Consider the following 16876-nt stretch of genomic DNA (forward strand, 5'->3'; position numbering starts at 1 on the left):
GTCTGCTTTAAATACCAGTAGATGGCAGAATTGGGCTGCCTTGCTGCAGAAATATCTTGGGCAGTTGCAGAGGGGATTTGCTCTAACTTCTGAAATTTTATTTTTACAGTGTCTAATTTTCCTGGATGACCCCCAAGCAGTTAGTGATATCCTAGAAAAACTTGTGAAGGACGACAACTTGCTGATGGCCTATCAAATCTGTTTTGACTTGTATGAGAGTGCCAGCCAACAATTCTTGTCGAGTGTCATCCAGAACCTTAAGACTGTAGGCACTCCTATTGCTGTTGTACCAGGTTCTACAAATACTGGTACTGTACCAATTACTGAGAAAGAAAGGTAAAAGCGCAGTATTTTCTTGTAGCAGAACTTGTTGAGTGATATGCAGTGATTGTTATTTTTAAGAATATTGAGATGCTGATACCATGACAATACCTCCTGAACTTCCTTTGACTTCACAAGTGTAGTACTGTCATTTTCTGTACTAAATGGCAGTTGCTTGCAGCATTTTCAAATCTGAGTGTACTTTAGGGAACTGTTTAAATTATATTATGTCAAATAGTTCTGTTAACTGCACACTGACAAAGTAGCAACACAACATTTAACTTTTTGGGATGTTTTCATACATTACTTATGAGACCGATGATTTTAGATATGAACGTGACGGCAAGAAACTTCTGTGGGAATAGCTACTCAGTGGTGAGTGGCATTTAAAACGATGATATGTTAAATTTGTACACTGTGAAAAGGACAGTTAGTGAGATATAAAGAGTATAGGTTGTTCCACTCTTTCAGGGTTACTGAACTGCAGTACAATTTGGTATGATAGTCTGCCTTTTTATTGCACAGGTAAGCAATGGCAGGAATTTCTGTGGGCTGTTTGGAAGGCACAGGATAGATACGTCCCAAAGATGAAGAAGTATTCTAAAGAGCAGATGAGGCAGCTGTGGCTGAAAAGGAAAGGAGAGGGTGTATAATAGAGCAAAAATTAGTGAGAAGTTAGAGGATTGAGAAGCAGAAGACAACTAATACAGAAAAGGCTGGAGGAACTTGGCAGGTCAGGCAACATCTTTGGAAATGAATAAGCAGTTAACGTTTCATGTTGAGACCCCTCTTCAGGACTGGAAAGGAAGGGGAATATGCCAGGGTGAAAAGGTTGAGGGGAGTGGAAGGAGGATAGCTAGGAAGTGATATGTGAAGTTAGGTGGGTAGGAAAGATAAAGGGCTGGAGAGGAAGGAGGTGACAGGCAGGTGAGAAGAGGTAAGATGCCAGAGTGGGGAATAGAAGAAGAGGGGAGGGGGAGAGATTCTTTTATTTTTTACCAGAAGGAGAAATCGATATTCATGCCATCAGGTTGAAGGCTACCCAGACGGACTATAAGGTGTTGCTTCTCCACCCTGAGGGTGGCCTCATCTTGATGCAAGAAGAGGCCATGGGTTAACATGTCGGAACGGGAGTGGGAATGAGAATTAAACTGTTTGGCCACCAGGAAGTTCCACTTTGCTGGATGGTGCAGAGGTGCTCAACAAAGTGGTCCCCTAAATAACAACGGGGCTCACCAGTGTAGAGGAGGCCATATCAGGAACATCGGACACAATAGACAACCCCAGCAGATTCACAGGTGAAGTGTTGTTTCGTATGGAAGGACTGTTTGGTGCCCTGAATGCAGGTGAGGGAGGAGGTGAGTAGTGTAGGTGTAGCATTTTCGGGAATAAGTGCTGGGAGAGCGATTAGTGGGGAGGGATGAGTAGACAAGGGAATCACGGAGGCAGCGATCCCGGAAAGTGGTTGGGGGAAGGACATAAAGATATGCGTGGTGGTAGGATCCGTTTGGGGATGGTGGAAGTTACAGAGGATGATGTGTTGGATGCGGAGGCTCATGGGGTGGCGGGTGAGGATAAGAGGAACTCTATCGCCATTAAAGCCGGTGGGAAGATTGGGTGAGCACAGATGTTCGGGAAATAAAGGAAATGCAGGTGAGGGGAGCATCAATAGTGGAGGAAGGGATTAGCATTTTTACAGGAGATACGGTGGGAAGGGCTGTAGTCAAGATAACCGTGGGAATCAGTAGGTTTATAAAAGATGTCGGACAACAGTTTGTCTCCAGAGATTGAGAAAGGGGAGGGAGGTGTCAGAAATGGACCAAGTGAAGTTAAGGGCAGAGTGGAAGTTAGAGGCACAGTTAATGAAATTTTGAGCTCAGCATTGTTGCATGAAGCAGCACCAATCATCAGTGTAGCAAGGGAAGAGTTGGGGAGCATTACTGGGGAAGGCTTGAAACGTAGACTGCTCTTTGTAGGCAAAGAAGAAGCAGGCATAGCTTGGGCCCAAATGGGTGCCCATAGATACCCCCTGAGTGGGAGGAGCTGAAGGAAAAATTGCTGAGGATGAGGACTAGTTCTGCCAGACTGAGGAAGGGTGGTGGTGAAGGGGAACTTAAAAAGCCATAAGGTGAGAAATATGAAGGTGAGTTAGCCAATATCATAAAAAGGATACTAGAAGCATTTTTCCAGATGTGCGAGTCAATATCAGACCACTGGATAAGGATGCTGGACAGGTAGTAATGGGGGACAAAGAAATAGTGGATGTGTTTTTTGTCAGTTTTCACTTGTATGCCAGAAATTCAAGAGTGTCAGGGGCAGTAATGAATGTAGTTGCTATTACTGAGGAGAAGGTGCTTTGAAACTGAAAGGTGTAAAGAGAGGTAAGTCACCTGAACCAGATGGATACACCCCAGGGTTCTGAAAGGGGTAGCTGAAGAGATTTTGGAGGCATTAATAGATCTGCCAAGAATCACTAGATTCTGGAATGGTTTCAGAAGATTAGAAAATTGCAAGTATCACTCCACTCTGTGAAGGAGGGAGGTAGGCAGAAGAAAGGAAATTGTAGGTCATTTAGCCTGACTTCAGTGGTTGGGAAGATATTAGAGTCCATTTTTAAGGGCAAGTTTTTGGGGTACTTGGAGGTGGATGAAACAGCATGGTTTCCTTAAGGGGAAATCTTGCCTGACAGATCTGTTTGAATACTTTGAGGAAATAACAGGCAGGATGGTAAAAGGAGAGTCAGTGGATGTTGTTTACTTGGATTTTTAGAAGGCCTTTGACAAAGTGTCATACATGAGGCTGCTTAACAAGGTAAGTACCTATGGTATTACAGGAATGATACTAGTAAGGATAGACAACTGGCTGACTGGCAGGAGGCAAAGTGTGGGGATCACGGGCCTTTTCTGGTTGACTGCTGGTGAATAATGATGTTCCACAAGGGTTGTTATTGGGCTGTTTTTCACATTATATGTCAACAACTTGGATGATGGAATTGATCACTTCGTGGCCAAGTTTGTAGACTACAAAAATAGGCGGAGGGTGGGTAGTGTTGAGGAAGGAGAGAGTTTGCGGAAGGACTTGTTTGAGAGAATGGGCAAAAAAGTGACCGATGGAATATAGTGTTGAGAAGTGTATGGCCTTGTACTTTGATAGAAGGAATAAAGATGTAGACTATTTTCTAAATGGGAGAAATTTCAAAAATCAGGTGCAAAAAGACTTCAGAGTCCTTGTGCAAAATTCCATAAAGGTTAATTTGTGGGTTAAGTCAGTGGTATGGAAGACAAATGTATGCATTCATTTTGAGATGACTAGAATATAAGAGCAAGGATATGATGCTGAGGCTTTATAAGGCATTGGTCAGATGGCAGCTTGGAGTATTGTGGCAGTTTTGGGTCACTTGCATATGAAAAGATGTGCTGGCATTGAAGAGGGTCCAGAGGAAGTTCATGAGAATGATTCGGGGAATGGAAGGGTTAACATATGAGGGGCATTTGATGGCTGTAGGTCTGTACTCATTGAAAACTATGGAATATTGAAAGGCCGAGACAGAGTAGATGCGGAGAGAATGTTTTCTATAGAGCCAGAGGGCAAAACTCCAGAATACAAGGATATCCCTTTAGAGCAGAGATGAGGGGAAATTTCTTTGGCCAAAGGGTGGTGAATCTCTGGAATTCATTGCCGCAGATGGCTGTGGAGGCCAAGCCTTTGGATGTATTTAAAGTGGAAGTTGATAGGTTCTTTATTAGTAAGGGTGTCAGAGGTTTCTGTGAGAAAACAGAAGAGTGGGGTTCAGAGGGATAATCTATCAACCACAATAGAATGACAGAGCAGATTTGATAGGCTGAGTGGCTTAATTGTGTTCCTGTGTCTTGTGGTTTAATTCACCGCTGTCCCAGACATGTGTAATGGTAAACTCTATAAGATGATATCACTGGAATATGTAATTGAAAAGCCTTTTTTAATACATTTTCTGAATATATTCTCACAGATGGGAAGGGATCAGATTTGATTTGGTTCATACCACTGTTGCATGTTGTGGAAGCAGATGTAGCTTTAACCAGTACACTTAAACTTGAGTGTAAATTGGTTACCTTTTAGAATTGCTCTTTTTGTTATGTACTCCTATAGAAGTATAATTGCAATTCATCAATATTTGAATGTAATGTAACATTAAAGTGAAAACTTGTATGGGTATTATTTGATGTGGAACAACTTAGTTTCACTTTAATTCCACATAGAAAATGAAATTAATATAGTCCAAAGGGAATACCTGAGATGTTAACTCAAGATAATTGGTTTTAAAGATGGATTGTAAGCATAAATTAAGTGAGAAGTATTAATTAAATAAGTCAGTTGATTCTGTATCATTAATACTTTGAATTTATCTCTAGTGAATCCATGGAGACAGACGAAAAGTTGGGAAGTTCTCCAACAGCATCCGTGAAAACCACAGAATTGGTGAGGAGACGAGAGTATTTTGTTGTATTTCTTACACTGCTCCTACTTTTCTATACTCCCCTCCGTACCTTTCCACTTCTTCCATATCCCTCTCCATGCTCTTCCACTTCTCCTTGCTTGGATGAAACACATACTCTTTTTCATTATATTTTCTTTTGGCCATTTTGGGATCTATGGTTTCTCCCAGAAAGATATATGAGGATGTTTGCGTTGTCTAATTGGCTGGTGACCAAAAATAACTCTGAATCCTTGACTTTGTTTTTTGTTCCCGATGTGAAGAGTGCTGTTTGAAGTAATTTTGATCTCTTTTTAAAGAGGATTTTTTTCCGTATATTTTTTAAAAATTGGGTATTGGAATATTGTTAGAACTAAGACTCTGGAAACTGGTAGGCACAGAACCACTTCCTTTAATCTTAACTACAAATGGAATTTGATTAGGGAATTCAAGGTACTTGTCATTAATAAAGTCTTTTATTTTAGTCATGACTGCAGTCCAGTAGATTTGTTATGTTATTTAATCTCTACTTTCAATCAATATGTCCACTATTGTGGAAGAAATTGAAGGAAGCCAATAATTTCCTTATGAGAGCTAACTGTGAAGTTAATGTATAATATCTTTACGTTTCATGATTGCTTGGAACTTTGCATGGTTCAAGTAACCTTATTTACTGAATTTGGAAAAAAGCTGTAAAAAAAAAAATTTTGTCCAATACGAGGGTTCCAGCAGGTGGAATTTTAATCTGCATATTTGGATTTCTAATGGAACTTGTGTGGTATTGCAACAGCTTCAATTGCCTTCATTTTTATCAGCCCAGGGGTACAAAGAATAATCTTGACACTTTTTTTAATTAGAGTGGCAGAATTCTTTGATTGGGGAGTATCTTGGTCAGTAATTTAGGGAGGAGTTTAAGTTTGAAACAATTGCCAATTTATCTTGCTCTACTCCAGCATAGAGAGAGTGGAGATAACTTGATCTTTTGAGGCGTAAAAACATCTGAACTTGGAGTCAAATGGCCTGTTCTGTGCTATAACTTTTTTTTTTGAGGGGGTGTGAAATGGGTAAATGAGTGTCTGGAGGCTCTACTGTGAGTGTAACCTTGATAATTACATTACTTTTTAATTCTAAAATATTTTTTTCTGGAGAATAAATTACAGTTCTTTAATAATCCACATGAATAGTGAATGTGTAATTTGTGAAATTCAAGTACATATATATTGCTTTATATTTGCAAAATATTTGTGTTTTACTTTTCAGACTTCGGAGTCCAAAGCCTTGCATGATCAGAACACAAAAATGATAAAAATATTAAGTGGTGAAATGTCTATTGAATTACATTTGCAGTTTTTAATTCTAAATAACAACACAGACCTTATGATATTAAAAAACACAAAGGTAAGTCATTGTCTAAGTTTAATTTTAGAATTTTATAAGTTATTTCTAATGTCACTCAATAAAATGTTTCTGTTTGTCAGGATGCAGTCCGAAACTCAGTTTGTCATACAGCAACAGTGATAGCTAATTCTTTTATGTATTGTGGAACAACAAGTGACAAGTTTCTCAGGTAAATGTATGTTTTCTTTAATTTGTGAAGTAAAATTAAAGCAAAATTGTTTTTTATAATAATGGCAATATAGAGTGAGGCCTCTGTGTTAAAATGATGGACCATTCTGTTAAAAGTTAGTAGGGAGAATGGAACCTAAGGTTTGACACCCAGGAACTTGAAACTGTTCACCCGTTCCACTTCTGATCCCTCAAAGAGGACGGGCGTGTGTTCTCTTGACTTCCCCTTCCTGAAATCCATGATCAATTCCTTGGTCTCACTGACGTTGAGTGCCAGGTTGTTGCTGCGACACCACTCAACCAGCTGATCTATTTTACTCTTGTATGCCTCCATATCACCATCTGAAATTCTGCCAACAGTGGTTGTGTCATTGGCAAATTTATAGATGGCATTTGAGCTGTGCTTAGTCACACAATTATGGGTGTAGAGAGAGTAGAGTACGCATCTTTGAGGTGCGCTGGTGTTGGAGAAGATATTATTTCCAACCTGCACTGACTGGTCTCCCAGTGAGGAAGTCAAATACTCAGTTGCAGAGGGAAGTACTGAGGCCCACATTTTGAAGCTGGTTAATTAGAACTGAGTATAATTGTGTTGAATGCTGAGTTGCAGTCAATAAGCAGCAACCTTACATAGGTATTGCAATTGTCCAGGTGATCTGAGGCCGAGTGGAGGCCAGTGAGATTGCATCTATTGTGTAGACCTATTGTGATGATAGGCTAATTACAGCAGGTTCTGCTCCATGGTTTGGCAGGAGTTGATTACAGTCATTCAAATGAGCTTAATGAAATTGCATCTCGTGTCATTCAGCAACCGCAAAAAAATATCCTGAGTTATAGTGATAGACCACTGCCCTTCAATACAATACATCCACGTTGAGAGGTGGAGACGTATTTGAATCAGATGCTCAGACAGGTCCTTGGCTTAGTAGGCTCCCTGGATCCTGCAGACATAGGTGAACAGCAGAGAGTCGGGTTTAGAGTTGAAACATGCCTATGCCTTCCATAGTGCTTCTCTTGAGCTCCAAGGCTTCTGTTGAATAAAGCTGCAGGCAGCTCCTTTTAATGAATCTTGGGAATTGTTGGTAGGGCTGTAGTTGATAAAGGTTGAGCACCACTTATCTAAAACGCTTGGATCCAGTAGCATTTCGGATTTTGGAATATCAGCATCTATATAATGAGATGCCAGGGGGATGAGACCCAAGTTTAAATGTACAATCCATGTACACTGCATATACAGTACAGCATATACATATGCTCTGAAGGTAGTTTTATATAATATTTTTAATATTTTTGTGGATCAAACAATAATGTGTACATTGAGCCATCAGAAATGTAAGCTATCCCTACCACGGCCACCCAGGTGGACGATCAGTGGTGATTTGGCATCGCTATCATTCCTAGTTCTGAATTTATGTGCTACCAGTAAGCAGTCTCAGTCTTACCTTTGTTCATCATACGTATGTATTGATATAGCCATTCAGCGTGCTAGATTTTCATCAGCAACGACGATCTTGGCAAATTCGTCAATGAATTTCTCCACTGCTTCATGACCAGCAGATGCTCTATGACCAGAAATCTTTTAAAATTGAATGCCCTGCCTTAAATTTCTGCAAACAGCTTGCTGAATATTCACAATTAACTTCAATTTTCAATTTGGCATGATAGATCTTTGCTTGTTTATGTTCACTCTGCTGGTGAATCCATTCTTTCCACTCATAATGGAATTTCCACTTCATTTTTCACTTTATGCAGTATTTTTCAATTTTTCATTAACTTCTATTCATTGCATATATGAGGTAATTTCTCAGAAGTGACTGTGGTGTGCAGAGACCTGGGAACCCTCCTAGCACCGTGGAATTTTCCATTTGTGACATCATGTCTGTGCTCAAAAAACTTTAAATTTCAGAGGTTGTTAAATTTAGGAATTTCGGTTAAGGGGTGTTCATAATGTGCGAATGTACTAATAATGTGGCAAGTAGCCGGATGAGACGGAAGCTGATTTTGAGAGCCAGATTAGTTATGTTTGTGTGGTACATATTTAAATAATAATTGTGTATTGATTCTTAATTATATTATTTTTGTTAGTTTTCCTGAAGCTTAGTGAAACATGAGTGGAGTTTCATAAGCTATCGCTGGCAATCTGGTAATCACACCATGAAAGGCTCTGCTTTTTTTCTGGGCCTAGTTTGCCACCTTGGGGGACAATGTACTCAGAAACCTGCTACAAGTAAGAGCAGGCAACCTTGGGCATTTTGGTCACCTGAAATTCTGGGTTATTGTTGTTGCAAAATTCTTAATATACTGTAGGGTGGAGAAGCATGCTGGGATAGAGGGCAATTTTTATGATATTACTTTAGTCTTAGAATAGCACAGCACAGAAACAGGCTATCTATACCCCTCATAATTTTGTATACCTCTATCAAATCTCCCCTCAATCTTCTATGTACTAGGGAATAAAGTTGTAACCTATTCAGCCTTTCCCTGCAAATTAGGTCCTCAAGTCCTGGCAACATTCTTGTAAATTTTCTCCGCACTCTTTCAATCTTATTTACATCTTTCCTGTAGGTAGGTGACCAAAACTGGACACAGTACTACAAATTAGGCCTCAAAATAGCATCCCAACTCCTGTACTCAGTACATTGATTTATGAAGGCCAATGTGCCGAAAATTTTCTTTACCATTTTCTCTTTGTGTGATGCCACTTTCAAGGAATTCTGTATCTTTATTCCCAGATCCCTCTGTTCTGCTGGACTCCTCAGTGCCCTATGCTCACTGTGTAAGACCTACCCTGGTTGGTCTTCCCAAAGTGCAACGCTTTACACTTGTCTCCATTAAATTCCATCTGCCATTTTTCAACCTTTCTTCCAGCTGGTCTAGATCCCCTGCAAGCTTTGATGGTCTTCCTCGCTATCCACTATACCCTCAGTCTTGGTGTCATGCGCACATTTGGTGATCCAGTTTACAGCATTATCCAGATCATTGATAGAGATGACAAACAGCAACAGACCCAGCACTGGTTCCTGTGGCACATCACCAGACACAGGCTTCCAGTCAGAGAGGCAACCATCTACAATCACGCTCTGGCTGCTTCCGCAAAGCCAGTGTCTAATCCAGTTTACTACCTCATCCTGAATGCAAGAAACCTCCCATGAGGGACGTTGTCAGAGAGCTTGCTGAGGTCCATGTAGATAACATCCTCTGCCTTGTCGTCTTCAACTTTCGGTGTAACTTCCTCGAATAACTTAAAGATTGGTTAGACACGACTTGCCACGCAGAAAGCCATGTTAGCTATCCCTAATCAATCCATGTCTATCAAAATACTTGTATATTCAGTCCCTTGAAATACCTTCCAATAGCTTTCACACTACTGACGTCAAGCTCACTGACCTATAATTTCCTGGCTTATTATTATTGCCTTTCTTAAATAATAGAGCAACGTTAGCTATCCTCTGGCACCTCACCCAGGGCTAAGGATGCTTTAATAGCTCTGCTAGGACCCCTACAATTTCTCCATTATCCTCCCACAGGGAGCACCTTGTCAGGCCCTGGGGATTTATCCATCCAAATTTCCTCAAGATACCAAACATGTCCTCTGTGATCTGTGTCGGTCCATGATCTTGCTGCTGCATTGCTTCACATCTATAGAATCTGTGTCTGTCTCATGAGTAAATGCAGATGCAAAAAATCCATTTAAGATCTCCCCCACTTTCTTTGTCTCCATGCATAGATTGTCACACTGATCTTCCAGAGAACCAATTTTGTCCCTTGCTATCTTTTTGCTCTTAATAGATCTGTAGAAGCCCTTGGGATTCTCCTTCAACTTTTCTGCTAGAGCAATCTCATGTGTACTTTTAGCTCTCTTGATTTCCTCCTTAAGTGTTCTCTTGCATTTATAATACTCCAAGTACCTCATTTGTTCCTTCCTGCCTATATCTGCTATGCCCCTTATTTTTCCTAACCAGGATCTCAATATCTCTCGATAACCAAAGTTCCATAAACCTGTTATCCTTGCCTTTTATTCTGACAGGAGCATACAAACTTTGTGTTCTTGAAATACCATTTTTGAATGCCTCCCAATGACTATGCACACCTTTGGCAGAAAACAACCTATCCTAATCCTCACTTGCTAGATCCTTTCTCATAACATCAAATTGGCCTTTCTCCAGTTCCAGGACCAGACCTATCCTTTTCCAAATTACCTTGAAACTGATGGCATTATGATTACTACATACAAAGTGAACCCCTACACAAACTTCTTTCACCTGCCCTGTCTCATTCCTTAATAGGAGATCTAGTATCACACTCCCTATTTAGGACTTGGAGTAAAGAAAGTCCTGAACACATTTGACACACTCTCCCATCCAGCCTTTTTACAGTGTGGGAGTTCCAGCCAATATGTGGAAAGTCAAAATTACTTGTATCACAATCTTATGTTTCTTGCAACAGTCTGTGATCTTTGCAAATTTGCTCCTCTAAATCCTTCTGATTAACGGGTGGTCTATAATTTATATTAATGTGCCATACCTTTCTTACTCAGTTCTACCCAGAAAGCCTTACTAGACAAGTTCTTCAGTCTGCTGTGATATTTTCCTTGACTAGTCATGCTATCCCTCCCACTTTATTCTTTCCCAGTGTATGATGTCTAGAACAATGCAACCCTGGAACACTGAGCTAGCAGTCCTGCCCTTCCTTCAACCAAGTCTCACTAATGGCTATAACGTCATGATTCCACATGCTGATCCATGCCCTGAGCCCATCCACCTTTTCAACAATACTCCTTGCTTTGAAATATATGCAACTCAGAACATAAGTCCCACCACGCTTAACCTTTTGATTCCTGACCTTGTATGTAGGCTTAACAACAACTTTCTTCACAACCACTTCTCTTCCTGCTAGGATATTAGTCTCCCTCCAGTTCAGGTGCAAACCGTCCCTTATGTACAGGACACATCTTACCCGGAAGAGAGGCCAGTGATCCAAGAATCTAAAGTCCTCCCTCCTGCACCAACCCTTAGCTACGTGTTAAACTGTGTGTACTTCCTATTTCTGGCCTCACTAGCATATGGCACAGGTAACAATCCTGAGATTACAACCTGGGGGTCCTGTCTTTTAACTGATCACCTAACTCCCTGAACTCACTTAGTAGGACCTCATCACGCATGTACCCATGTCACTGGTACCAGTGAGGACCATGACCCTCTGGCTGCTCACCCTCCCACTGTGGACTCGATCCAAGATGTCCCTGACCCCGGCACCTGGGAGGCAATAAACCATCTTGGAATCTTGTTCTTGTTTTCGTTCACTTCACCTCCTTTCTGTTCCCCAAGCAACGAATCCTCAATTACTATAGCTCTTCTTTTCTCTTCTCTTCTCTTCTCCCCCTTCCCTTCTTGTTTTGCAAGAAATTTTAGTGATTTTTTCAATATAGTCTATTCCAGATTGTGGAAAATCTGGCAGAAAACAGTTAAATATTAGTGTGTACTTCATAACGGTTCTTATTCCATATTGTCAAGTTGAAATTTTGCCAAATCTTCTGTTTTGCTTTTAATTTTAATTTGTCTGTAATAAACTGTGGCTTCAGATAAAGTGACAGTTGAGTTTAACTGGTGGGTTGTTTAAACTATACAGGCTGTAACTGATAGTTTTCTGATTCTTAATTTATAGAATTGGAGCATCTTGCATGTGGTAATGTTGATACCACAGTCAATCTTTGCATCTGTAGATTAGAAAATAATAAATAAAAAATGCGGAATTGATGATAATAGGAAGGTTGACATTTGAAATTTGTTTTTTTAGAGAGAATCTTGAGTGGTTGGCAAGAGCCACCAACTGGGCTAAGTTTACAGCAACAGCCAGTCTTGGAGTCATTCATAAGGTAATGACTTGTATTCTGAAAGTACAGTGTGCTTTTGTTGAACCAGTCTACTTAATTTTCTTTTTCATTCATATTATAGTATTTCTGTATTTTACAGAAAATTCACTATATAATGTTTATAGAGGTCTTTTTGTAACATTCTTTCATGCTTCAGGATTTATTTTTTATTTGTTTAGTTCTGGCCAAATTGAAATTAGTAGAATTAAATGGATGTTTCTGGAATGTGCTTAAGTATAAATAGCCCTTGCAGTTAAACTTCTCATTTTAATCAGTGACTGCAGACAACAGGTCCACCTCTTCTGAAACAATATGTTGCAGATATAAGCAGTAAGTTATAAACAGCAACACGAGAGTACATTGAAATGCAGGCACTGTGAAGTACTCAATCTTGAGAAAGGAAATAAGATAATGAAACCTGTTAATACTACTATGAAATAAATCTAACAGAAAATGCTTCCAAAAAGAACTCTTTGTTCCTTAGACATGTTGTAGGATGAACTATTTATTCCAGTGTTCGACAATGAACATATTTAAGTACAACTAGGTGAAGCTAACAATTTAAGTGATATCTACTGCAATAGTTCAGTAATATTCCGGATTTTTTGATCTGCCATGAAGGCAGTTGGTCATATTGATGTATGATTCAATGGATAAACATACCGTGCCCTAAAATAAGTGAAATAATATGCAGTGGCAGAATATCTTTAGAAAAGGGACAACATTCCTGTTTATTGTCTGAAATGGGTGATTAGCACAGGTGGATCATGTGGAGATTATTTAATAATAAATTACAGCAATTCTGGCTGAAAACAGTTGACATAGCTCCAAAATACTAGTAAACATGAAAATATTAACCTTCTGTCTAGTAATTAAAAGCAATTGAACCATATGAGCCATAAATTAGTTTTCTCTGGATTCCCAGTAAGGTGCATGTTGCAATTGTCTGATATTTTATTGTAATTATTGATTTAGTTAAATGTTATTCTTTGGGTGTGTCCACAAACAGACACTTTTGAGAAAGGTTCAGGATGACAAAGCTTGGAAAAGTTCCCTTTTTTGAGTCAAGATGAGGTGAAGTTAATTGTGTTTCACTGGGGCAAGAGTAAGTCTGAGCCTGAGCTGTCTAATTTAACCTCTTTGATACTCACTTCCCAAATCTTTTCAAGCAAGTGTCACATTCTAAAGTAAAGATAATGAACTTTTAAAGTTCAACCATCCCGCACTTTTTCTACACTACATCGACAACTGCATTGGTGCTGCTTCCTGCACCCATGCTGAACTTGTCGATTTCAATCTCTTTGCCTCCAACTTCCACCCTGCCCTCAAAGTCACTGAATCCATTTACTTCCCTCTCCTTTCTCTAGAGACAGCTTATCCACAGATGTCTGTTATAAACCAATGGACTCTCACAGCTACCCGGACTACACTTTGTCCCAAATTGCTACTTGTAAAAACGCCATCTCCTTCTCTCAATTTCTCATCTCAGGATGAGGCTTTTCATTCTAGAATGAAGGAGATGTCTTCCTTTTTCAAAGAAAGGGGCTTCCCTTCCTCCACTCTCAACGCTGCCCTCAACTGCAATCCTTCCATTTCACACATGTCTGCCCTTACCCCATCCTCCTGCCACGCTACCAGGGATAGGGTTCCTCTTGACTTCACCTACCACCCCACCAGCCTCCGTGTCCGGCACGTAGTTCTCCGAAACCTCTGCCACCTCCAACTGGATCCCACTACCAAACACATCGTTTCCTCCCTTCCCCCCCACCCCTCCCCCCACTTTCTGCTTTCTGCAGGCGTCGCTCCCTACATGACTCCCTTGTCCATTTGTCCCTCCCCACTAATCCCACTGATCTCACTCCACCCACTTATCCTTGCAAGTGGAACAAGTGCTACACCTGCCCCTACACCACCTCCCTCACTGCCATTCAGGATCCCAAACAGTCCTTCCAGGTGAGGCGACACTTCACTCGTGAGTCTGTTGGGATCATGTACTGTGTTTGGTGCTCCTGGTGTGACCTATCGGTGAGACCCAGCGTAGGTTGGGAGACCGCTTGCTGAGCATCTATACTCCGTCCGCCAGAACAAGTGGGATCTCCCAGTAATTCTACTCCCACTCCCATTCCAATATATCCATCTATGGCCTCCTCCACTGTTGGGATAAGGCCTCACTTAGGTTGGAGGAACAACACCTTGTATTCCATTTGAGTACCCTCCAACCTCATGGCATGAACATCGATTTCTCAAACTTCCAGTAATGCCCCTCCTTCACCATCTCCCATCCCTTTGTCCCTCTATCATGTTACCTACTTGCCTGTCCGTTGCCTCCCTCTGGTTCTCTTCTGCCCACCCCCTTTTTCTCCCCTTTCTTCCATGGCCTTCTGTCTCTTTTCCAACCAACTTCCTAACTCTTTACTTCATCCCCCCCCCTCCCTTTCAAGTATCATCTATTGCCTGGTGTTTCTCTCTCCCCTCCTCCCACCTTTCAAATCTACTCTTCAGCTTTTTTTCTCCAACCTTGCCAAAGAGTTTCAGCCCAAAATGTCGACTGTACTTTTTATCATCGATGCTGCATGGCCTGCTGAACTCCTCCAGCATTTTGTGTGTGTTGCTTGGATTTCTAGCATCTGCAGATTTTGTCTTGTTTCTACAGTTCAAAACATTTTTGCATAGAATTCCACAGTCAGATGACTCTTTTCTATGAAGAGTTTAAAAAAAAAATTCTTTATAATTGATTGTGATATGGAACCCTCATGTCATCAACTAGTCAGTAGCAATCATGAATGATCTTGGTGATTAGACTACTCAAAAATATTAATGCAAAATAACAAAGATCTCTTTGTTTTTGAGATCTCCCATTTTTGGTAACCAGCTGAATTTTTGCCATTATTTTTGTACCTTTAATGGAATACCAGAAATTGCATCTGATATTACAACTGTCTGGTACTTGTATTCCACATTTTATCTCGTTGGTACAAAAGAACAGATTTAGCATTGGCTACTTTCATTATCACTTCTCAGTACCCACGCATTTTGTCTTTTAAAGTCCTGTGATCTTTTAGCGTACCAGTGCTGCATTTTATCATTGCATACATTGTATAATTTGTTCAAGAAAGCAGTTGAAGCTTTGTATTCCCAGCAAGATTTTCTATGAATAATTACAGGTTGTAGGTTTGCATTTTCCAAATATTTTCCTGAAATCTATATTTCTGAAATTTTGTTTCTTTCCAAGGGTCATGAAAAGGAAGTATTACAGTTAATGGCAACATACTTGCCCAAGGATTCCTCACCTGGATCAGCTTATCAGGAAGGAGGTGGTCTATATGCCCTTGGTCTCATCCATGCAAATCATGGTGGTGACATAATAGAATATTTGCTGAACCAGCTGAAGAATGCAAGTAATGATGTAAGTGCTAAATATAGTTACAACATGTGAACTTTTGAGAACAGAGTTTTGACCTGGACACAATTATAAAAACGTAAGAAATGTGAACAAGTGTACATTATTTGGTCCTTCAAGTTTGTTCTGTCATTCAGTAAGAATTTAGCTGAAATTATACCAAATTAATTTCATACTCATGATTCCCTCAGTATCTTAAAAAAAAGTTTAACTTGTTTGCAGTGACATAGGTCTCTCATTCTCCTGGGTGGTGACTTCCAGAGGTTGACCAGCCTCGGGGTAGATGTATTCCTTCGTGCCCTGAATGGCTGATCCTTTGTTCTGACACTGTAGCTCCCTTCTTCTAAGCACATAGCCAAAGGAAACATCAGCTCTGTTTCTACCTTTTCCAGTGTAAGAATTTTGAAGATCAATAAGGTATACATTTATGTTTCTATGAACTGTCCCTTCTGACAGACTATTTATCTCACGTTTTCAAGCACAAGACACTATTCTGTTCATCAGATCCCTGCCATCTTCCAGCCTATCAATAAGCTATATTCCCACTACTCTGAATTTATTTGTACTGAGCCAATTTGTGTGTGACTTGGGTAGTAATTACGGCATTATCAACTTTGTATAACTTTGACTTAGGCCAACTCTGGAACCACAACCTTTGTGTTAGTACCTTTGTTGGTTCCATGTGAACCATGACAAATGGATCTTTCCTTTCCTCTGTAAATTTATATTAAGCCCCCAGAACAAATATTCTTAAACTTAATATGTCCATAAGGACATAATCACAACCCTTAAGACTTTCATCTGTAGATGCAGAGAATGGTGTCTATTCTTAAAGTCCTTATTCTGTTCCAATACAGTTCCCTTGCTTCAATAGCCCCTTTTACGCAAGTGCTACCTCCCTTATACTCACCTTATCCTGTCCTGTTTGATTGGAGCATTCCAGAATACTTACTCTAAGACTGGCTTCTGGAATAGTGTCCAAGTAAGGCTGCTTTCATTTAACGTTGCATCACAGTATCCAAATTTCATTCTGAACCAGTGTTCCTTGAACTACAGACTTGATCACCATGAATTCCATTGGTTTTCATCAGCTCCCACCTATCCACAGATGCAACATATCACTTCGCCTGTCATGCCTCTCTTCGTATATTATGTAATTAAATTAACTTATTGAGTGTCACCATTTCTCTTCTCATAAAAGTCCTTTGTAGATTCTGTGTTCCACAGATTCTGCAGTCAGGCAACTCTCTCTGTGGAAATATAT

At 40.2% G+C, this 16876-nt stretch overlaps 1 protein-coding gene across 1 annotated transcript in view; it reads left to right on the forward strand.

Annotated features, from left to right (window-relative positions):
* psmd1 (proteasome 26S subunit, non-ATPase 1) overlaps window positions 1–16876 on the forward strand; it is a 109189-nt gene that overhangs the window by 17340 nt on the left and 74973 nt on the right. The window contains exons 7-12 of the mRNA XM_063045633.1: window positions 110–336; window positions 4713–4779; window positions 6035–6172; window positions 6253–6341; window positions 12137–12215; window positions 15445–15618. Coding sequence (XP_062901703.1) covers window positions 110–336; window positions 4713–4779; window positions 6035–6172; window positions 6253–6341; window positions 12137–12215; window positions 15445–15618 — 774 coding nt within the window. The remainder of the gene's footprint in view (window positions 1–109; window positions 337–4712; window positions 4780–6034; window positions 6173–6252; window positions 6342–12136; window positions 12216–15444; window positions 15619–16876) is intronic.

Source organism: Mobula hypostoma, chromosome 4 (assembly GCF_963921235.1).
Source record: "Mobula hypostoma chromosome 4, sMobHyp1.1, whole genome shotgun sequence".
Taxonomy (NCBI): Eukaryota; Metazoa; Chordata; class Chondrichthyes; order Myliobatiformes; family Myliobatidae; genus Mobula; species Mobula hypostoma.